The sequence below is a fragment of the Fukomys damarensis genome, unplaced genomic scaffold (genome assembly GCF_012274545.1).
Source record: "Fukomys damarensis isolate Sample0158 unplaced genomic scaffold, DMR_v1.0_HiC HiC_scaffold_16, whole genome shotgun sequence".
Classification (NCBI taxonomy): Eukaryota; Metazoa; Chordata; class Mammalia; order Rodentia; family Bathyergidae; genus Fukomys; species Fukomys damarensis.
Genome location: NW_022900928.1, coordinates 74,116,799 through 74,140,585, shown reverse-complemented (window position 1 = coordinate 74,140,585; position 23,787 = coordinate 74,116,799). Strand labels below are relative to the sequence as shown.

The 23,787-nt window shown below is 40.2% G+C and overlaps 2 protein-coding genes across 7 annotated transcripts in view; one reads left to right on the top strand and one right to left on the bottom strand.

Annotated features, from left to right (window-relative positions):
- Positions 1–14,962, bottom strand: part of Fam118b (family with sequence similarity 118 member B) — a 55,478-nt gene extending 40,516 nt beyond the window's left edge. For 2 of the 6 annotated variants that reach the window (XM_010628652.3, XM_010628655.3), the window contains exon 1: positions 459–492. The gene's annotated coding sequence lies outside the window, so the exon portion shown is untranslated. The other 4 variants (XM_010628653.3, XM_010628654.3, XM_019208092.2 and 1 more) reach the window with 4 other exon arrangements.
- Positions 14,963–14,973: 11 nt separating this feature from the next.
- Rpusd4 (RNA pseudouridine synthase D4) lies at positions 14,974–23,620 on the top strand. Its single transcript, XM_010628651.2, has 7 exons — positions 14,974–15,222; positions 15,596–15,761; positions 17,033–17,234; positions 20,745–20,838; positions 20,907–21,051; positions 21,557–21,654; positions 22,144–23,620. The coding sequence occupies exons 1-7, from the start codon at positions 15,046–15,048 to the stop codon at positions 22,381–22,383; spliced, it is 1,122 nt and encodes a 373-aa protein (XP_010626953.1). The 5' UTR covers positions 14,974–15,045; the 3' UTR covers positions 22,384–23,620.
- Positions 23,621–23,787: the final 167 nt, after the last annotated feature.

Below are 23,787 nucleotides of genomic sequence, written 5' to 3'. Positions count from 1 at the left end.
ATAAACAACCTAACGATGACTTACACTCCTAGAAAAACAAGAGCAAGAAAAACCCAAAGCTCGAACAAGAGAGGAAATTATAAAGATTAGAGCAGAAATCAATGCAATGGAAACTAAGAAAATGATACAAAAAAATAAATGAATAGAAGAGTTGGTTTTTTGAAAGAATAAATAAAATTGATAAATCCTTAGCAAACCTTATCAAAAAGAGGAAAGAAAAGGCTCAGATTCATACAATCAGGAATGAAAAAGGCGAAGTCACAGCAGATCCCACAGAAATCCAGAGGATCATTAATACGTACTATGAGAACCTGTACTCTAATAAAACAGAAGACACAGAAGAAATGGACAGATTTCTAGGTACTTATGAATTACCAAAGTTGAACGAAGAAGATAAAAACATTTTAAACATTTCCCAATCCCAATCAGTGAAATTGAAAATGTAATTAAAAACTTACCAACAAAGAAAAGCCCAGGTCCTGATGGATTCACTGCTGAATTTTACAAGACATTTAGAGAAGATCTACTGCCATCACTCTTCAGACTTTTCAATGAAACTGAAAGAGAAGCAATACTTCCAAATTCATTCCTGGAAGCAAATATCACTTTGATTCCCAAACCTGGGAAAGATGTAACTAAAAAAGAGAACTACAGGCCAATCTCCTTAATGAATACAGATGCAAAAATCCTCAATAAGATACTAGCAAATATAATAGAGGAGCATCAAGAAGATCATACATCCTGACCAAGTTGGATTTATTCCAGGGATGCAAGGATGGTTCAACATACGTAAATCAATAAATGCAATACACTATATTAACAAAGTCAAGGACAAGAACCACATGATCCTCTCGATAGATGCAGAAAAAGCATTTGACAAAATTCAACACCCATTCATGATAAAAACTCTGCAAAAAATTGGAATAGATGGTCTATGTCTCAACATAATGAAGGCTATATGAAAAACCAACAGCCAACATCACATTAAATGGCCAAAAACTGAAAACCTTCATGTTAAAATCAGGAACAAGACAAGGATGCCCACTATCACCACTCCTCTTTAATATAGTTCTGGAAACATTAGCCATAGCAATTAGACAAGAGCAAGAAATTAAAGCACTAAAGATAGGAAAGGAAGAAGTTAAACTGTCATTATTTGCTGATGATATGATACTCTACATTGAAGACCCAAAAAACTCCACCAAAAGACTTCTCCACTTAATTGACACTTTTAGCAGAGTAGCTGGATACAAGGTCAACACCCAAAAATCAATAGCCTACTTGTACACAAATAACAGACTCACTGAGAAAGAAATTAGGGAAACAATTCCTTTCACAATAGCACCCCCAAAGATGAAGTATCTTAGCAATCAACCTAACAAAAGAAGCAAAAGACCTCTACACTGAAAACTACAGCACTCTGAAAAAAGAGATCGAGGAGGATATAAGAAAATGGAAAGATCTCCATTTTGCTCCTGGGTAGGAAGAATCAACATAGTGAAAATGGCCATGCTACCAAAACTGCTATACAGATTCAATGCAATACCAATTGAAATCCAAACACTATACTTCACAGAACTAGAAAGAAGAATCCAAAAATTCATTTGGAACCATAAGAGACCTATAACAGCAAAAGCCATCCTAGGCAACAGACACATGTCAGTAGGTATAACAATTCCCAATTTGAAAGTATGCTACAAAGCCACTGTGATAAAAACAGCATGGTACTGGCAAAGAAACAGACTTGAGGATCAGTGGAACAGATTGGAAGACACAAAAACAATTCCAGATGTATGAAGCTACCACATCTTTGACAAAGGAGCTGACCATCCCCACTGGAGGAAGGATGGCCTCTTTAATAAATGGTGTTGGAAAAACTGGATCTCAACCTGCCAAAGATTAAAACTAGACCCTTATCTTTCACCATGCACTAAATTAAAATCCAAGTGGATTAAAGATCTAAATATAAAAACAGAAACACTAAACTTGCTGGAAGATAAGTTAAGCTGAACTCTGGAAGACATAGGCATAGGAAAAGACTTTATGAACAAATCCTCAGTAGCACGGGAACTAACAGAAAGAATCAACAACTGGGATCTCATCTTATTAAAAAGCTTCTGCACTGCAAAAGAAACAATCAACAGAACTAAGAGACAACCTACAATGTGGGAAAAAGTTTTTACCAGCTGCTCCTCAGACAAAGGACTATTATCTAAAATACATAAAGAACTCAAAACAACCAGCTCCCCCAAATATAAAGACCCAATTCTGAAATGGGCATCTGAAATGAACAGACATTTCTCAGACAAAGAAATAAAAGCAGCAAGCAAATATATGAAAAAATGCTCCACATCACTGGTCATTTGAGAGATGCAGATGAAAACAACAGTGAGATTCCCCCTCACCCCACAAAGAATGGCTGCTATCAAGATATCACACAACAACAAATGTTGGTGCAGTTGTGGGGAAAAAGGAATCCTTCTCCATTGTTGGTTGGAGTGCAGATTGGTGCAACCACTATGGAAGTCAATATGGAGATACTTCAAAGAACTAGGATTAGAGGTTCCATTTGACCCAGCTATCCCTCTGTTGGCTATCTTTCCAAAAGCATTAAAAGAATCATACCACCGTGATATATGGACACCCATGTTTATAGCGGCAGAGTTTGTAATAGCTAAAACTTGGAAACAGCCCATCTGCCCATCAGTTGGAAACTGGATAAAGATGATATGGTTTTTCTATAAAATGGACTACTACTCAGCCATAAAGAATGAGAAAGTAGATTCATTCATAGGTAAATGGGTACATTTTGAGGATGTACTCCTAAGTGAAATAAATAAGTCACACATATGCAAATACCGAATAGTTTCTCTGGTGTGAAAAACTAAAATGGTACTCAAGATCCTAATGGGACAATTAGCAATGTGAAATAGGAAGAAAAGGACCAAAGGTGCAGGGACAGTGAGAAGGATAGGGAAAGGGGAATAAGGGAAAAGGAAAAAAATATGAGAAAATGTAAAAATGGAATTAAAGTGTTTGAAGGTGGGGAGAGGAGGAAGGGGTGAAGGGAGGGTGGGGACAAGGGGAATAAATGAGAACCAAGATGTGGCATGTAAAGGTACAAGATCCCAGTAATGAATGTACTTGTCTACCTAGAATGTACCAATACATTCAATTTAAAATTAAAAAAAAATATTCCTCTCACTGCACACAGCTCACTGCTCCCACATACCACACTACACAGCAGTTATAATAAGCTAGGCAGAGTTCTTTACCCTTCAGCACATATCAGAAATACTGTAGTAATGAAGCTGAGGCACACAGATGTTAAGCAGCTTGCTAAAGGTCACCCAGCCATTACACAGTAGACATGGGACAGCAACTCCAAAGTCCGAAGTCCTTGTTGTAAAAACTCAGTACCTCTCACTAAAGATAGTAAGACCTGGGCTAAACCCTTAGAAAGTCTAACTGGTGGCAAACCTATGGCAGGCTTGCCACAGCAGGCTGCTTATCATCATTCAAAGCTCTAAAAGGTTGGCCATCACTGGTTATGTCATAAGGAGAAAGAAAACTAAAAACAAGTATTTATGTCAAGCTTGTGTCAAGTTTAATATGCACACAGGAGATACTGAGATTGACATTTGTGATGGGAGGCAGATCAAGGAAAGCTTTAATGGTGATGAAAGCATTGAAATGAAATGACTGGATTTATCTTCCTTCACCTCCTGGAAGCTGCTGACAACTCCATTCACATCTTTTCCTGGCTCCCCTTCCACCCCTAGTGTGGAAAATCTCTCTCAGACTACTCCCTCAAAGTTAAGGTCCTCAGGACCTCTTCCACCTATTCATTTACATATCTATTTCTTTCCTCACCATATTGTTTAATGGCCCCAAATACATCTCTGCTGTGCTTCAGGCCCCTAAGACATCTACTTTAAAAAGTTTTAATTTCATTTTTGAGACTACTTCAAATTTAAAGAGGTTAAAATATAGTTCAACTATTATAGGTAGTTAAGTTACACAGAAATTAATATACAGTCAAAGAGGGCCTGGGCTCTCAAGGAAGTGTCAGCACAAAAAATAAAGACACCAGAATGGTGGCTGAAGACACATCTGAAGGTCCAAGATGAAGACGCAATGGCCACGTCTACATGCCTCCCTAAGGGATAAACAGTAACTTGGATTTATACTGTAATTAACACAACTTGGTCCAGTTAAGTCCAAATACCCATCAGTCGCCCAGGTACGTGACCAGAACATCTGGACCCATTCCTTCCCAAAATGCCTTTGTTCTTTCCATGTACCCTTGTTATGTGACTAAAGCATACTGGACCAACATTAGCTGCTTTAGTTACTTTTCTTGTTGCTGAGACAAAATACCTGACAAAATACTCAAAGTTAAAGGGGAAAAGGCTTATTGTAGCTCATAGTTCATAGAGGTTTCAGTTCAAAGTTGGCTGGCTCCAAGGCAGGGTGGCAAGGCAGAGGGGGATCACAGAGGAGAAACAGTTCATAGTGGGCAGAAGGCAGGAATACACCAAAGCAGCAAGGAAGCAAAGCAGCAAGTAGCAAACAACAACAACTGACAAGTAGCGAGCCTCTTTCTGTCCCTTATATCCAGGGTATCTACCCTTAGGGAAGGTAGCACTTACTTAGGATGGGGCAGCTTTAATCCAAGCTTTGTACCCTAAATCAATCCCAACATCACATTCTTGATACCAGCAGCACACACCCTAGATCCAGTCACCTCTGAAAAGTCCTACCTAGAACTGAATTAGGCCCTGGTGGGGGCGGGGGCATCTAGATACAAGCCATAACATTAGCAAAGCAGCTATACTGTACTTGTAATCCTATAGGTTGATTATAGTTTGACTCATGTTGTACCCCCATTGTGATTTTGCTGTATAAATTACACTGGCAAAGAGTCTTGGTGGCCACCCACTCAGGACTACTCTTGGAAATCCAGGAGCTAGTATTCTCTCCTTATTTTCACAAAACTCTCCCAGCTTCTTTAGTTCATGGCTTCATTCCTCAATGCTGTGGGACCAAGAACTTGGCACATTTGAAATACAACAGGTCAGAGTTATATTCCTCCTATATCACAATGACCTGCTCTGTATCACATATATTATTGAATGGGAGAAATCGTCTCTGAGTGTTATGGGAGATTATTTTCTTTTATTTCACTCACCAATGTTAAGCATCTATTGATTTTAAAAGTACCATAGGAATAAACTTTTAAGCACATTTCTTTGGCTCTACTTCAACTATCCCTTAAGAACAAGAGAATAAAAAAAAGAAGAGAATGATAAACTAAGGGAAACTGAAGTAAAAAAAGGGACCAGGTGTATGTATAACCTTAAACTAGCCTAGATTCTTTGCAAGCCCCCCATAACAATGAACTGAAAAATATATTCTTTTTGACATGCAAATGAGCTGAGAACTGCAAGCACTGTTTAAACCTGAAACAAGAACCTGAAAACTTCAAGAAAAAAGGCATTGTTTGCCACAGTGCACTAGCATCTAAGTTAGAAACAGCTTTAAAAGCACCACTATGCTGAAAAGGAAGCATGGGTCTCAAAATGGCCAGTGAAAAAGACTGAGGAAAAGTCCTGAGAGAAAAGCAGGTTAAGGGAACATAAAATGTATTTTCATAAAAAGCTTAGGAGGTTGGGGCAAGACAAGGAAAGAGGACTCCTAGGGAGTAGCCACACAGGAGGACACTTCATGGTAGAAAAAGAAAGAATCCTTCTTCCTGGGTTGGCAAAGAATGGATACTATTTATGTGCTGCAGGAAATATTTTAAAATCCAGTTAAGTAGAAAGACCAAAATGAAAATCACCCCAACACCCCATATGGAGATAGCAAATACAGACATTGTGGCTTGTGTGAGGAGAAGTAGATTCATAAAGAACTCTTGGAAGAAGCATACTGGGTTCATGTTAGTATCAATTCTCAAAACACATTCATTAGTGTAAGCCTGTTTCACACCATAAACTTAAATGTAAGCTCTCCTTCCTGGTGTTTTTGATTTTGCTTTTCTCCAATTCTCCCTCCTCCATTTACTTTAGTGTCTTAGTAAAATTAACTTTAAAAAATACTCCAAGCTTGTGGATTCATCAAAAGTGCAGTAGTGGACCTGAGGAAGCAGCTCAGTGGTAGAGTGCTTGCCTAGCATGTCAAGGCCCTGGGTTCAATCAGTTTTTCCATCTGTCTGTCAAACACACACACACACACACACACACAAAACACAAACACAGAGTAGTACCTCTTTCTACAAAACAGCGCATTTCTGGTGGCGGAGAGCTGTGAGGCAGGGGATGCAACAGAACCTAGGAGGTAGACAGAGAAGAACTAGATGCCCCCCCCACCCCGCCCAACCCAGGGGCACAATTCAATTCCCACTGATCCTGTAACGCTGTGGTAAAACACTAAGTTCTGACAAAAGACCTCAAACTGATCCTTAGCCAGATTTGAAAAGACAAGGCTGACACCTAAGGCACTCCAAGATAAAACAAGCAAGATCTGAATGATAAGCTTCTGAAAATAACTGAGGATTTATGAGTAATTTGTGTTTCTCGTTTGATATACAGATATTATTATGCTGCCTCCCATGAGTTAGAATAAAAACTTCATTATTTCTGTCCTTAAATATTTACTTCTAATTCTCTTTCCAAGGGCCTCCTTTAAAATGACAACAGGACTTTAATAAAAGGTATAAAACCAAGCATGAGCGAACAGGAGAGAAGATCTGAACAGATGAGGGATTTTTCAGTGAATTTCTGCAGATAGAAAACAAGCATTAAATGCAGATTTGAAGTCTATTTAATACACAATTCTCCTTTTCACTCTCTTCTAAGCCAGAAAACTCTCATTTGTTTTCTCAACCTCCAAATCCAGAGGTCTAGAGAAAAATGAACTGAAATTTGAAATGGCTCCAGAGTGAAACACATACACAGGAACAAAGAAATGAAAATAAGAGATCATGTAAAGTGGTGCATACTCAAAGGTGATTCAAGCCTTCATCTTGTCCTAGTAACCAAAACAGTCAGCTGAGGAATACCTGGGAACATATAGCTGTACAAACACGCACACAAAAACCCTATTTTAACCTCCACTGCCCACCAGGACACATCTGGCATTTCTCTTAAAATAACAAATTACAAAGCAAATAAACAAAGAGAACAAATAGGATCTTTAGACCTCTGAAGAAATCTCAAGATCAGAGTTTATTCCTTACAGTAATTATTAAGCATTTACTAGGTGTCAGGCACTGTTCTACATGTGGAGTTATAGCAATAAACAAAGAAAGAGAAAAATCCCTGCCCTGTGAAATTTGTATTAGTGGTAAGGCAGTCGAGTAAACAGTGTATATTAAGTATGTTAAGCTAGATGGTAAATGTTCCTGGAGAAAAACAAATTAGGGAAGAGACAGGAATGTGTACTTTTAAAAAGGTAACCTTACTAAGGCGACTTTAAGCTGACTTGCAGGAGGGAGCCAGGAAACAGCCAGGCAGAAAGTCTATAGGTGCAAGGCCCCCTACTGGGACCTGCCAGGAAGAGCCAATGCAGAAAGGAAAGGAAGTCTAACAAAATTACTATACAAGGGGCCCTCTTCAAGTCCATCGCATCCATGCAACATGAGTGGATATTTTTTTTTAAATCAAAGAAAAAAATAAATAAAGGTGGGAGAAAAGCCAAAAAATGGTACAGAAAAATGTCCTAGCATAGGACTTGAATGAAATGGCCAGCACAGAGATAAGGGAGAACCCCTTATCTTCGCAGACAATCATGAACTTCCAGAACACCACGGACAGAAAGTTGCAGAACACCATTCTCAAAGCTTCCAGCGAGATAGAGAAGAAAACAAAACAAAGTCACTACAAAAGCATTTATGCTGTCTCTTGAGCAATCACTTCCAGCAGAAGACAATAGGGCAATGCCTTTCAGGTGGTGAGGGTATAATAGTATTTCAAATCTCAAATTCCTTAACTTGCAGAAACAGCAAGTGTATGGGCAAAACAGTCATTCACATACTTCTTAGGAAATTACTGTAGTATCTGCTTCAAGAAAACAGGGAAGTGTGCCAGAAAGAGGAAGATGTGGCTTCTGCACAGGCAGGAGGAGAGGAGGGCAGTTCTAGGACACCTGGCGAATGTAGCAACAGGAAAAGTAAAGATGGTGAAAAGCTGGGAGCCAATGAACAAGTGAGGTGACACAGTGGAGCTCACAGGGTAACTAATAAGAATGTGATAAATGTTCTGGCACACTTGGGGGAAAATTAACAGTAGGTACATGAAAACTATAGCTCCCAGACAAACTAACCACAAAGAGTAACACAGCAATAAGACATCACATGGCTAAACAGGGAAAGGTATTTGGCAGAGGTATAAATACAGAAAAGCTGGCTGTTGTAGCCAGAGTCTACAATAATTATATTGGGGAGAAGGGCTGGGTAAAGGTACACAGCTAGAGCCTGAGAGGCTCAAAGTAGGGGGAAAACACAATAAGATATCAAATGATTCGGAAATACGAAAACCCTGCCAGAGGAAAGAGGAAAATAACTGTGATTGCCTCTAAAGAATGTAACTGTCAGGTGGTGCGGAGGGCAGAGGAGCTGTGATTTTTTTTTTCCATTGTAAGCCTTTCAACTGTTACTTGACTTTAAAACTGTATCTATGAATTACACTGATAAATTAACATTTTTTTCTCTATACTCATTAGCAAGTTTACCTTTCATCTCAGTAACTTCACCTTTCCGAAACAGAAAGGACTTTTTAAGCCCAGTCTTCTAGAGTAGTTACTGTGTAGGAGGGAAAGAGGGAAATCGATCTCTGGGCTTCACCTCAGCATTCACTGAATCAAAATCTCTGCAGCAGTGATCTGATAATTCTGATAAACGCACCTCTGAGACTGTAGATCTACTTTTCCGAATCAGTCTTGAGTTCAGTTCTCATAACAACACTGTGAGTGGAGTAGAATTTATTTTTGTTAGACTAACAATATCACCTGGGTAAACCCTTAACAGTATGTGCCAATAATTAACAACGAAAATAGAATGATCCACACCTTTAATTTGTGTTTGCTCAAATAATGTAGAAAATGGGTTTATTCTACTTAAGTGTATGTTGGAAACACTTTCATTTTTGAGGGGTATCTTCATATCATCTGGTTTTTATCCAAACATATGGTTTCAGAGTTCCTTAATTTTCTACTGTTAATATTCTGGAAACCAGGTCTAACTTTCCAGTGTATCTCCTCATATCATTACCTTTCTTTATATAACGCCATAAAATATGTAGCTCTTTAGTTCTGAAAATGTGTTCATGATCTTATTTCGACCTAACACCATATGCCATTAATAGTGTATCTACTATCTGCTAAGCACCACATATATTTATCTTGTTGCTTATCACAACAATCTCATTAAGTAGGTCTTTTTGTTTTACAAATGAATAAATCAGGCTGGAGAGCTTAAATGTTTTTAAATCGCAAGGCCTCAAGTGCAAACTACTCACAACCTATGACTTTTCTAAATACCTACTTTTTACTTCCAGTGAGAATTGGAATTTTGGCATTACATAGTTGCTTATTTCACTTCCTTTTCTTTGTGAGAGATTTAAGGTCCTAAACTCTTTTTTTGTCTTTTTAGGACAATTAGTTTTCTTTTCCTTTTTTTTTTTTTGGTTTGCTTGCTTGTTCCTAGAACTCACTGTGTAGCCCAGGCTGGCCTCTAACTTTCAGTAATCCTCTGGCCTCAGCCTGACTGCTGGGATTACAAGTGTGCACTACACCCAGCTAGGTCCGAAACTTTGAAATGAATCATGTAAGTGACAGAATTAGACTAAGTTCCATTACCTCTTGACTTAGTCCATTTTCCTTTTTGGTACTGGGGATTGAACCCGGGACCTTGCACTTGGGAGGCAGGTGGCGGAACCACTGAGTCAAATGCCCAGCCCAACTTAGTCCATTTTCAGTTTTCTGACATTTATCTACCTGGAGCTTTACTATGTACTGGGAGCACTTTAATATGCGTTAACTCAATTCTCAAGTGGTTCTAAAGTAGTTATCATCCACATTCTACAGTTTAAAAGTACCAAAGTGGGCTGAGGGTGTAGCTCAGTGGAAGACCATATGTTCATCTTGCTCAAGGCCCTGGGTTTAATCCTCAATAACCAAAAATTAACTAAAAATATTAAAGTGAGAGAGGTGAAGTAAAACTATGGGTTACACAGCTAGTAAGTGGCAGAACTAGATCTGAAACTGAGTCTGATTCCAAAATGGAAGCTCTTAGCCTCTAGACCCTGACATTCACAAGTTTTACAGACCATACATCTCTCCTGTATGCCCATGTTGTATTTCTCTAATTGAAAGTGTATGGTGATGTGGGATCTTTCTTGGATCTTACATCACACTTTGCAACTATTTTAAAAAAGACAAACAGCAAAATCTGTGCAATGACTAGTTGCTTGGTGACATTATGAATATATTTCTTGAAGGTGTGATAATGGTATTGTGGTTAGAGTAAAAACAAGTCTTTATCTTTTATAAATTGACAGTGAAGTGTTTACAAATAAATACGTTTGGGATTTGATTCAAAACCATCTGGGAGGCAAAGACGGGGTGCAGGATGTATAACAAGATTGGCCCAGGGATGATTAACTATAGAAGCTGGATGATGGGTACATAGGCTCCTTAAGAGAAGTTTCCCTGCTTCTGCAAATGCTCAAAAATTTCCATAAATGAAAAAAATGTACATAAAGTGGGAAAAAAACATGATGTTAACATATTTGGAAAACAGAACTATAAACGATTTTTCCCATTCTATTTTTTTGTATTTTTCATATTTTCTTTAAGTATTATTATAATGAAACATATAAAATAAACTAAAAACTTCACGTATTGCTTGTACGATGATCTTTGACTCTGGATGTTCTCAATTTTCTGTAAAAAGGCCTGACCAAGATCACCTATAATCTTTTTTTCCCCATTAAGTTTATTGGTACATTTAAAGCAAACAATAGTTACATTTATCATTGGGATCTTGTACCTTTACATGATATAACTTGATTCTGATCACCTATAATCTAATGGAGTCAAAAAATCATGGCTGAGCCAGGTGTGGTGGTGCATACTTGTAATCCCAGCCTTCGAGGAGCCTGAGGCCAGAGAATGGCTGAGAGTTCCAGGCTAGCCTGGGCTACTGAGTTAAAGTCCAGCATGAACTACATAGTGAGACCCAGTCTCAAAATGAAAACAAAGACAATAACATCATGGCAAAAGTATTTCTTACCTCTTTATCATCTAATATTTACATACTTTTAGACAGACGTCTGTAAGGATAGGTTAGGACCTTTATAAACAAGAGTGTATAAAGGTACATAAATGTAAATCCAATTACACTGACTTATCAAAAATAACCAATAATACAGTTTCTTTTCATAACTAGGCAGAGTTTGGGACAAAGGCCTTGGATGTGGAGCTGAGCTTCCTAAAGGCTAGATAGGTTTCAAGGTAGAGTGTCTGTCCTCAGCCTTCGGTACTTGCTGTCAGAGGGGGACTGGGGACAACCAGAGTGCTCAGGCAAATTGTTCTCTGTGGGCCACCTCCAGCTTTTACCAGTGTACAATGATTTTCACATGTGTCATGAAATGAAAACAATCTGAGAAGCACTGATTTAAGGTAGACCTGTCTTGATCATTACACAAAAGCTAAGTATGAAAAGCAATAGCAAAATGAAATTTCTTTAAATTTGGTATGGGAAAAGAACTAATACTCATGTTATAGGTCTCCATTACTGTTTTCTCACTTTTTTTTTTTTTTTTTTGGTGCAGTGACTGAAACCAAGGTCTCAAATATGTTCTACTAAGCTATATCCACAGTCCTCTAATATTTTTTCTATCTGCACCCCCCCAACATCCCACTTAGGAAATCTTAATGATTATTCAACACCATTCAATGAGAGGAATTCCAAATATAAATATTACCTCAGTGGTACAAAGTTAAATTTGGGGAACTGGCGTAGAATCCAGATTCCCTTTACCACTGCTAAACGCATTTGAGTTAAGTCTGAAATAAATTGTTTAAGTACTGAAGTATCCTTGGAAAAACTTTTGTATCACAGAAATTTAGAGTTGTAAAGATATAAATGACAAAAACCTGAAACCCAAATACGTGCTCAAATTCATAGCAACTGAAACAGGACTAATGCCCAGACCTCCTGGCTCCCAAAACTGCACTTTCCGAGACACTCCTGAGAGTTACTGCTAATTGCTTCTTTTAATCTAAAACCATAAAACAATGTCCAAGTACTTCCTGTTCTTCAGGGAAACAGGATCTTTGGTTAATTTTCAACTAGAAAATCACTGAGGAGCTGCAACTTTAACTTTATGCCATTAATCAATCTCACATTTATGAAACTTAAATATAAGTTCCTTCATTCTTTGTTTGTGAAATACTAAGGTAACCTTTCTGTTCTTGCACAGCGTAGAAAATATCCTTTAAAATCAAACTATTAAGTCCTTTTTTATATAATTATGTCAAGAACATACTGTAACATCAAGACCTATATAAATATATGTCACATTTGAAAAAAGCTGTATCCTATAACGAAGACCCACTCATGGAATTTCTTTTCTTGTACTGAGAAAGTAGTTTAGACAAGAGGCATTCCCAACTAAAAAGACAATATGAGACTGATGCAGAAGTAGAACAACGAAGGAGCTGGAGATACACAGTGATTCAGTAGTAAAGTGCAGCCTGGCATTTGGAAGGTCTCAGGTTCAATTCCTAGCAGCAGCAGAAATCCCCTCCCCCAACCCCTAACACACAAGAGAACCAATGCCTTAATATAGATCCAGCGAAAGAAAAAGAGAATCCAGCGAAAGAAAAAGAGAAAGAAGGGAATACAGAGATTAAAAAAAGGAAAAACTAAAAAGGTATTTGCATGAAATCTTTACACTTAAAGAGGGCAGCTCATAGGAAAAACATTAAGGAAGTTGTAACTTCTGTTCCCACAGCGACTGAGGGTATAAAGCAATAACAAACAGAACCTTTGAATTCTATAAATTTTTCTTGCAAAGTTTCAGCAAGAAAAACCAAAAAGTTCTTTCTTCAGAAGACAGTGTTTTCTCACACACTCTAGCACGTGCCTTAGCTTAACCTGAAACCCAAGAACGCAAGCTGTTTGTCATCAGCAATGACATCTGAGTTGGTTCTTCGTTTTTTTCTTGACTCAGACGGCCAATTCTGCAAGTGTTGTTTCTTGAAAGCCATCAAGATAAGTGAAGGTAGTAAGGTTCTCCCAGCACCATTATCCAAACCATAAAAGTCTTGTACCCAAAATAGGCTTGCATTAATGATCGGAACTTATTCCTGATGTCTAAATTTCACATTCTTGGAAAAGGAGCCTTCTTGTAACTAAGTAACAAGAGACATAAGGCTGTCTAGTTAAATTAGAACTGGGGGTCTGGAGTGTAACAGTTAAAAAGCAGTAATTCTTTTAGGATGGAATTTCTCAATTTTTATAGATCTATAACCTATCTGTGAATGGGGGGGCGTGACAGGAAAAACAGGTAGTTTCTCAATATTCTTTGGAATTCTTTGCATTTATGTGCAGATCACCTGTTTTGTTACAGAAACATCTTTTCAACTCTACAAAATGTATTTACAGTACTTTCACTCTTTAGATTTTGACCTGGATAACTACTAATTCAAACTCAAAGATCTGTAGGGAGGAAAGACCACTGAATGGGGCATGATCTCACTACTGATCACCCGGACTGTAGCTGTTTTCCCTGCTACCCAACACTTTCCTTTTAGATCTGTCTTGAATTCGACTGCCAGCTTCATTTCTAGAATTCTTCTTTCAAGGAGTCTCTCAGGAGAAGCTTCAAAGACTGCTAACTACCTATCACATGTAGCTTAAATTCTTCAATTTAGTCTTCTTTAGGCTGGCTCTAACCAACTGTTCAATTTTGTTTCATGTTCTTTGTCGCTCTTTTCTGCCAATTCCTTTCGGAGCAGTAAGACCTAAACCTAATTCAACTACTTACTCTCTAATTCCTCAGGTAGCCCATGCTGTCCCTCTTCCAGCAGTACAGATCCATTAGTCTCCCAGGGTTTCATCATTATCTTTCATTAAAAAGGACACTGCATATCCCAAAGCACATTACCATCTCAAACAGCTGTTCATTTTCCCAGCCTTCCCTTGCTAAAATGAGAGGGAGTCGCTTGCAGTTCAGGCACGGGAACCCCTATTCCGCGTCTTTTAAGACCGGGAGAAAGAGGCTTTGGGCAGGTGCAAACTATAAAGAGGAGAGCAGATAAAGCAAAACGAGAAGGGGGTCTGTTCTCTGTACTTTGAAGTCTCTGCCTTAGCAAGAGCAGGGAGACCCCAAGAAAAGAATTCTGAAGCACAGAAGGGACTTGCAGTGCTCCTTAGGAAGGAATTAGATGCCTAGGGCCTGAATTAACGAAGGGGCCACCGGTATCCCTGGCAGGACAGAACAGGTTACACGAGAAACAAAGAAGCTGGAAGTCGGAAGGCGAGGGGCAGAAAGGGCAGAGATCCGGGCATCAACGGAGCTCGAATCGTAAAGAAATGGGAGGGGCCGCGACGCATCCCTCATGGGACTGGCAGAGGAAGTGGTTGTCAAGTGGGACTAGGCAGGTGCCCTGGAAGGCTCTGGGAGCGAGCTATGGAGCTTTGCTTCTAAGATGACGCGGGGGTGGGGAAGTGTTTTTGAGTGAGGTTGTGTTCCGTACGGAGAAACGCTTCCCTGGGCAGTGCTATCCCAGAACGGAAATCCTGGGGAGGCGGAAAACGCCGAGGAACCGGCATTTCCCGGCCCCAGCCCTGGTCCCCTAACACTCACCGAGTCTCCTCCACACGCCACCGCTCCAGCTGCAGCTACCGGTCAGCGCAGCCGCAATAAACGCTCACCGGCCACGTGACACGCCAGGCCCGGCCTTCTTCATGTGACCCATAGTGTCCCGCCCCCGCCTCCACGTGATCTGGGTTCGCCCCACCCCCCCTTCGGCAAGATGGCGGCGCCCAGTTGTAGTGCGCCTGGCCTCTGCGGCCCGCTTTTGAGGAGTCTCTTTACTCTTGTCTCAAAGCCATTTTGTTCCACCGCTGCTGCATCCAGGCCTCTGGACGCCCAGCAATTAGCGGAGAAACTCCGAGCCCAGAAAAGGGAACAAAAGAGGAAAGAGGAGGCGGTGAGCTGGGAAGGACCATAATTCCCAAGAGGCAGTGCGCTTATTGGTTTCCCAGACCAGGGGTGGTAGGAGGGTCATCTGACAGCAAGTAACTACCTGTGGGGGATGTATGGTGGGAGAATGAGGAGACCCTGGAGGGGAGACGTCAGTAGGGTTTCATTGTCATTCTGTGGCTCATTGACACTGCCCGGATTAGTCCTAACCACAGCGTGCCTATGCAGGTTAAAGACAGCACTACATGTGCAGTTAAATTACTTGAGAAAGGCATGAGTCTGGGTTACCAAATTATCACCCAGACCTTAATGAAGGCCTTTCTCCCTGTTCTCCACAGTTTTCTCACCAGGAATTCCCCCCGCCCTTTCTGTCCCACTAGGTGCCCACAGACCCTGTTCAGCGGAGGGTGCAGGAACTAGTGCGGTTCACACAGCAGCTGCAACGAATTCATCCCAACGTTCTTGCTAAGGCACTGAGCCGAGGGATTCTCCACCAGGACAAGGATCTTGTGGTCATCAATAAGCCGTACGGTCTCCCTGTCCATGGTAAGGACTATTTGGTCAAGGTATGAGGGACCTGCTGCCGCTTTCTGCTATAACTAGGGGAGAACCTTGAAGTATTACACGGGAGACACTGTTGCATTCAAATGAATTAAAACCTTGTGGAATATTATCCTATGTAAGGCATTTACAAGGACAGGCATAAATAAGGTAGTCCCCATTTCCAAACATCTGGCAGTAGTAATTCCTGTGTACAGACCAGCACAGGAATTGCTTTTGAGAAATGCAAAGACTGTGTGCTGTTAGCATTCAGGTTATTTTCCATCAAAACTCACAAGAGCCAGGTATGGTGTCATGGGCCTGTAATCCCTGCTACTTGGGAGGCTGAGTATTAAGAGTTTGCAGCCAGTCTGGGCAGTATATTGAGAGCCGTGGCTCAAGAATAAACAAACAAAAGTTGGAAAGAGGAAATAATAGGTAAGAGGAAATGAGGGAAGGAGGAGAGGGAGGGAGGAAGAGAGAGAGAGAGAGAGAGAGAGAGGCTAGTTTTGGAGTATACGTAACAAAATCTAATTGGATTTAACTGGAATTTAATGGAAACTCAGATATCTTTGAATAAAAGTAATAAGGGAAATGATAAGGAGTGGTGAAGTTAAGTCAGAAACAAGTGATAAAGCATGTTTATGTAAGAGTCGAAGGAATATTTCAGCTAGAAGAAGGTAATGCTTTGAGGGGAGATATGAAAAAGGTAGTGTTCAAAGACAAAGCAGGCATTGTCAAGTGCTTTACATGTTTGTTTTCACTTTTGATTCTCACAACTTCTCACTTTAATATTTTCCAATGAGATTACAGTATTTTCCAGTTATAGTATTTTCCTTTTATGGATGAGAAAACAAGCTTGAAAAGGTAAGTAATCTGTCTAAAATCAAATGGCTAGTTAAGAGAGTACAAAGAGTAGAGCCCAGGAATATTTAACCTTAAAACCAGTTCTCTTAAACATTCTTCTTTTAATGCCTCAGGGCAAGGTTCATAGTCCTGCAAAGTATGTCTGGGGAGAAAGCCACAGGACAGGGTTTCTCAAACTTTAGTTGCATATGAGTTTTTAGGGCAGCTTATTAAAATACGTATTCTGACTTAGTAGTCTAGGTTGGGGACCTGATTCTTTTTCAGCAAGCAAGACCTCGACATACTGATGTTGTTCCTCCCTGCCGCTCTTTAATAGTACAACTTTAGAAAACATTGACAATTTATATGTAAGATATTTTTCCTATGACAAGCTCTTTGGTAAAAACTTCAGACCTGTTTTTTTCTTGTAGGTGGCCCTGGAGTCCAGCTCTGCATCAGTGAAGTATTGCCCATCCTGGCAAAGGTGCTTCATGGCCACAAGGCAGAGCCCTTGCATCTGTGCCACCGGCTAGACAAGGAAACCACAGGTGTAATGGTGCTGGCTTGGGAGAAGGAAGTAGCACATCAAGTCCAAGAGCTGTTTAGAACCCGTCAAGTTGAAAAGAAGTACTGGTATGAGGCCCATTCATGGCAGTAGAGGTGATATAAACAGAGGCACCTCTTTCATTCTGTTCATCTGTCATACAGCAGGAACTATTAATAGAAAATAGTCATTCTTAATTAGGGCTGTACAGCAAAATTTTTGGAATTATACAAGAAATACGTGATTTCATTCCTGTGCTGTAATAGTCAAACAATAAAGTAAAAGGCCCCTGAATAATCCATCCACTCCCCATTCTAGTGTCTCCTTTTGAGGTAGCAACCACTGTAAGCAGTTGATTTTTACCCATGTGGTCTTTAATTCATTTACATACATCTAATATAGTATCTATGTATCTAAACACACACACACACACACACACACACACACACACACACGTAATCGGTCTGAAATCAAATAGCTAGTTAGGAGAGTACAAAGAGCAGAGCCCACAAATGTTTAACTTCAAAGCCAGTTCTCTGTATATAAAATACATTATACAATTTACATTCTACTTTTTCCCTGCACTTAACTCTGTGTGTTAGGAATCTTTCCACGGTAGTGCATAGTACATATAGATCTACATCGGGGTTAGTTTGTTTGTTTTTTTTTTTTTTTAAATAGAAAAGAGACACATGAGTCAAAAAGAAACTCTTTGTCTCCATCTGTGCAGTTTACTTCCTTAGAGGAAATCACTGTTACCAGTGTTTTATGTAAATTTCTAGGGTTATACTAGAAGCATATTATTGTAAGACTGCATATTTTATCTACTGCTTTATACTCTGCTGCTTTTGCTTGGATCATATATTTTGGAGAGTGTTTTGTGTAGTGCACTTAGAAATGTTTTGGCTCTGTGGGACTATACAGATGGATATTTAGGTAATCTCTTCTTTTTCAGAGTCTATGGCAAAGAGTGTATGCATATATTTGGCTTAGTCCATTTTCTGTTGTGACAGTACCTGAGCCTACATAATATGAAGGAAAAGAAGTTTATTTTGGCGACAGTTCAGGAGGATGGAAGTCCAAGTGTGTGAAGCTGGCAAGGCCTTTGTGCTGCTTCCGCTTGGTAGAAAGTGGAAGGGCAAGGGCAGAAGAGAAGCAGGAGAGGCAGCCTTGCTTTTATAACAGCCTGTTTATGTCAGAATGATCCAGTCCCTCAAACAAGAGCTCATTCCTTTGAGAATTAGGCCAATTCCACCAGGGCTGCATTCATCCCTCTTAACTGCTTAGTGACCTCTTAAAGGTTCTGCTTCCTGCACCAGCAGGATGGCAATTCAATGTCAGCATGAGTTTCTGCAGGAATAAACTACATCCAAACCATCCAAAATAGCAGTATTTTAATGAAAAAAAATTTTTTTTCTGGTACTCAGAATCAAACTCAGGACCTTGCTCTTTTTTTTTTTTTTTTGAGACAGGGTCTCACTATGTATTTGAGGCTGACCTGGAACTCACTATGTAGCCCATGCTGGTCTCGAACTCACAGTGATCCTCCTGCCTCAGCCTCCCAAGTGCTGGGATTACAGAGGAACTTGCTCTTGCAAGGCCAGCACAAACCACTGAGCTAAATTCCCAGCCCAATAGCAGTTTTTTTTAGAGTAAATTCGTACCATTGGAATTCCTGGGTTGATGCATTTACATGCTTAAAATTGTAAGAGGATCCAAATTGTTCTACAAAACACTGCCAGTTTATAATGCTACTGCCATTAGTGTTGAGTACAAACCTCCCTTTATGTCTGCTGATGTATTCTTAAAAGGTTTGCCACACTAATGGTGAAAAAAACCACTTTTATTTCCTATTCATACTGGTGATCTTGCTTGCCTTTTTGTGTTTATGGGCTGCCTAAGTTTCCCTTTCTAGGAATAGACCATTTATTTTATCTTTATCTAATCTCTTGGGATTGTTATTTTCCATTTGATTCATAAGTATTTATATTTTAAATTTTAGTCCTCTTTGTTTTACAGATTTTGTAGGTATTTTGTGATCTGTGAAGCCCTTTAAAAATCTGTATGCTTAAGACCTAACCGTAGAGGTTCTGATTCATGACGGGTAGCTATGGAGATTGCTCCCCCCATCTCCCCCCTTTCTTTCTCTCTCTCTCTCTCTCTCTCTCTCTCTCTATGTATATGTGTGTGTGTGTGTATTTCTCTCTCTCTATATATATATATGTATGTGTGTGTGTGTGTATATAGCAGCAATAATATATATGTATATATATGTGTGTGTGTGCATGTGCATATATATGTATATATGTGTATATATATATATATGTACACACACACACATATATATACACATATATGAGCAATACTGGGATATCAGGCATGTACCAGTAGGCTTGCCTGGCAACTGTATTTTTCAGAAGCTCCATAAATGGGGATTGGGAATGTAGCCCAGTGATAGAACACTTGCTTAGTATATGTGAGAATTGGGTTTGGTCCTAGTGCTACCAGAAGGCTCCACAAAAGATTAGGATGTCCAGGCAAATTTGAGAACCACTACACTAGATTATGATCAGAGGGTCCCTATCTTAGTTTTTTCTTGTCACTGAGACAAAATACTCATCACTTGTAAATTTCGGCTTACAGTTTGTAGAGGTTTCAGTTTATAGTCATCTGGCTCCAAGGCAAAGCACCACAGCAGAGGGGAAAGAGCTCACGGCGTGGCATATGAAGTAGAATGCAGTCAGGGGAGGAGGGAGGGAGACAGACCCTTCCAAGCTGCCCCCTGTGACCTCCTCCTCCCACCAGGCTTCCCCTCCCAACATCACATTGAGCTATAAACCCTAATCTACTGATGAGTGTCATGCCTGTGATCCAGCCACCTCCCACCTGAGTTATAAACACATGAGGTTTTAGGGGTACACCTAGTTATATACTATAACAGTTCCCCACAGTCCTCATGATTTTCTTAGTTTAATGCTTAGCTTGAGAGCTGGCTATTTCCTGTAAGCCTCTCTTTTACTTTTAAAAGCATGCTTGTGAATTGTAGAATATTTAGGGACAAAAGAAAACAATAATAGATGTATAATTAAAAGAAAATTAGTATGACATGGTTTTGTACCTTTGTTTATTTTTTGGTTTTTTGAGACAAGGTCTCATGGGCGGCCTTGAACTCACTGTGTAGCTTAGGCTGGCCTCGAACTTGTGGTAGTCCTTCTACCTCAGTCTCCTTATTGCTGGAGTTACAGGCATCTTTTTTAAAATGATAGAAGATAGTGGGTTCTGGTCATATACTAAATGAATAAACAAACAAATGAATGAAGCTGGTGAAACATAGGACCAACCCTGTCCTTGCCAGGTAAGTAAAGCAGGAAGGAACTATGGGGAAAAAAGTCACAGAAACCATAGCCAGAACTCAGTAACCCATTTCAGATATCTTTTATTGGTGATCTACCCTCTCATTATATCATAGACAGGCATAGGAAATTGCAAGAAATATTCATGTTACTGTTGAAGGTCTGGTACCCTCTAAAATGACCCAAGTCCCAGAAGATCCTCCCAGGCTTCTGTGACTAAAGCAGCTCTGTGTGTGTCACCCCCAGGGCTATCACTGTGCGTGTCCCCATGCCCTCAGCAGGAGTTGTGGATATCCCCATCATTGAGAAGGAGGTGCAAGGGCAGCAGCAGCACTACAAGGTGGGTGAGTGCCTCCAGGAAGCCAGGGTTTCTCTCCTCAAAAGTCATCTTGATTTACTTGGCTTCAGATGACACTGTCCCCGAGCTACCGCATGGAAAACAGGAAGATGGTGAAGGTGCGGACCAGCCGCAATGCTCAGATTGCTGTAACTCAGTACCAGGTGATCAGCAGCACTGTGTCCTCTGCCCTCGTGGAGCTCCAGCCTGTTACTGGTAAGGGTAACCCTGCTCTTTAGTAAGGTGGCTTCCACCCTGCTCTTCCCTTGTTCTGAGCTCTGGCTTGTGGATGGGCTGAGGGTACAGTGTACTTGTGTAACCGTGTGCTGATCCGAGGGATGCTCCAGAGGGATGATTGGGGATAGCAGTTTGAATAACTTTATTTTAAAACAGGGCCGGGGATTTAGCTCAGTGGTTTCACTGCCTGCCTTGCAAGCATAAGGGCTCAAGTTCGATCCCTGGTACCAAATAAATAAACAAATAAAATGCACACAGCAATTCCTTAAAAAATTACCATATGATCCAGCAAATCTACTTATATATACCCAAAAGAATTAAAAGTAGATATTTGCACACTCGTGTTCACAGCAGCATTAGTCACAATAGCCAAAAGGCGGAGACAACACAAATGCCCTTTGAGGGATGAACAGAGAGACAAAATGCAGCAAACATGTACAAAAGAACATTATTTTCATAATTTCTTTTCTCTGTGTTTCTCAAGGAATAAAACATCAGCTTCGAGTTCACCTGTCTTTTGGATTGGACTGTCCAATCCTTGGTGATCACAAGTACTCAGACTGGAATAGGTTGGCTCCCCAGGTAATACTGGTATGCAGGTAATACCCAGTGTGCATCAGAATAAGGGAGAGAGCTGTGATTTTGTTTCATTAAACAAAATGACTCACCCTTAAATGAGTTACTGGTTATCTAGCTGCAGAGAATTCAGAAACAATTAATTATCATCCTCATGAACTGCAAAATCTATTAGCAAAGCTTTATTGTTTCATGTGTTTGGTCTTAGATTTTGTCAGGAAGCTAATCTTTTTGAAACTTAAAGCCACCTTTCATGCTATTGTATGAACTATGGTGAAATCTTTTTATCCTTTGGTATTTCAACCATTTCTCTAGGAAGGCCAGAGCATTGGCCAATAAGAACTTCTTTGTTGTGGTTGTTTTTTTCTGGGTTCCAAACCCTTCCTAGATGTGTCCCTGAAGCAGGCTGTCCATTACTGGGTCTTCTAAGATGTTTGTGTGCTGAAGCATGGATCATCAGCCTTGCCTTCAAGGGTCTGTCTTTTCTTTGTGTAGAAGCTTCCTGTTGGCACCCTGAAGAAACTGGGACTGATACAGTCAAAAGCTCGCTACATCCCCCTCCACCTGCATGCCCGGCAACTGATCCTGCCTCCCTTTGGGTCTAGGAAGGAGGAACTCCAGCTGGTCTGCAAGCTTCCTCGCTTCTTTGTACATTCCCTGCGCCGTATGGGTTTAGAGATGCCAAATCAAGATGAAAATGAACACAGTGAAGCCAGGCCTCCGGGAGCACAGTGAAAACTATTGGGCAGTTCGGCCCCTGAACTCTTTGCTTTGTTTCATGGATGTTTCTAATGTCTTACTTGGAATGGAAGCCAGGAGAGCCAGGTGGGATAAGTTGAAGAGACCCAGCTGCTTCTGGGCTTTTAAAGGAAAATAATGGCTATTTACTGAGAATTTGTCAACCCTGTAGGAAAGCCTGATGGCAGTTTCCTGGACACAGGGTCTCTTTGCCAAGATGGAAGTGAACCCAGGAGAAGGCATATTGGGACAGTAATTGGAAAAGGAGATCTAAAGCTAGACTCTGGTCAGAAATGGTTTCATCCACAGGAAAGCTTTTGAGCTGTTAGGTTAACATTCATACAGTGGATCCTTGACTAACTTAGTTCATTTGCAAGGGCTGTCCAGTGTTCTTAGACAGACATTGGCGCAGGATTCTCAATTAACCCAATACAGGAAAGGATGTTATAATGTACCTTACAGAACTCTTTAAGTGTTTAATCTGTATCTGAGACCCATCTTAACCCACAGTCGGCCAGCTTTTGGGTCAAGACTTTTGTGGTAAGTTAAAACTAAAATTCCAGTTGTGACCCAAATTATTTTCATGTCAGGCTGGTTGTAAGTTGAGGGCCCACTGTAGTTGGAAGGACTATAACAGTTAAACACAGATCATGGGTCCTGACTTCGATCCCAAGTACTGGGAAAAAATAAAACAGAGATTATGGAATCCTTTCCATAGGAAAACCGTATATATAAACCATATCCGTAGTTTTAGGCATTCACTGGGGGTCTTGGAATGTATCCCTTTTGGTAAGAGTAGACCTTGGTGTTGAGAACACACCTTTCTAAACCTCCTTCCCTATTTTTATACTATTAACATGAGTTATGAATTTAAAAGCACAAATGAGGTGACTATATTTGTTTATATAAGGCCTAAATATTTTGACTTTTTTCCTCTAGTAAACATTCTTGAGACAAGAATGTGACACTTAGGAACTATTGATGATTGACTTTTGTTCAGGGAGACGTGAACAAGGATGCTCAGAGGAATGGAGAACTGTATTAGAAGAATAGATGATGGGAATACAAGTTGATTGGAAAATATAGAAAAGGGGTGGGCTAGTAAGGGTGCACTAGAAAAGAGACTGAGGTTTTATATCCTCTACCCTGTGTTAGGTCTCCTCTCAGTGTGGGTCTACATTCTGTAATTTGGCAACTGAATACTGTATTAAAAGTCCCTGGGGACATTCGCTTATCTCCAGAGTTTGTCATTAATTGGGAAAATGTGGTTCGCTATGTGGTTTGCACAGAGTAGGTGTGGGGTGCGAAGGCCAGCATGAGCCACAGAGCTGGTCTGAGAATTGTGTGATGAACCTGTTCAGCATTGCCATGAATGCTGCACTGCCATTCTTTATGATCTTT

Bases quoted from the DNA above. Each gene is read 5' to 3' on its own strand.
- Rpusd4 (XM_010628651.2), top strand. From the start codon at position 15,046: ATGGCGGCGCCCAGTTGTAGTGCGCCTGGCCTCTGCGGCCCGCTTTTG. The intron at 20,839-20,906 runs GTGGGTGAGTGC...ACTTGGCTTCAG, and splicing joins GGCAGCAGCAGCACTACAAG to ATGACACTGTCCCCGAGCTA. The intron at 21,052-21,556 runs GTAAGGGTAACC...GTGTTTCTCAAG, and splicing joins GGAGCTCCAGCCTGTTACTG to GAATAAAACATCAGCTTCGA.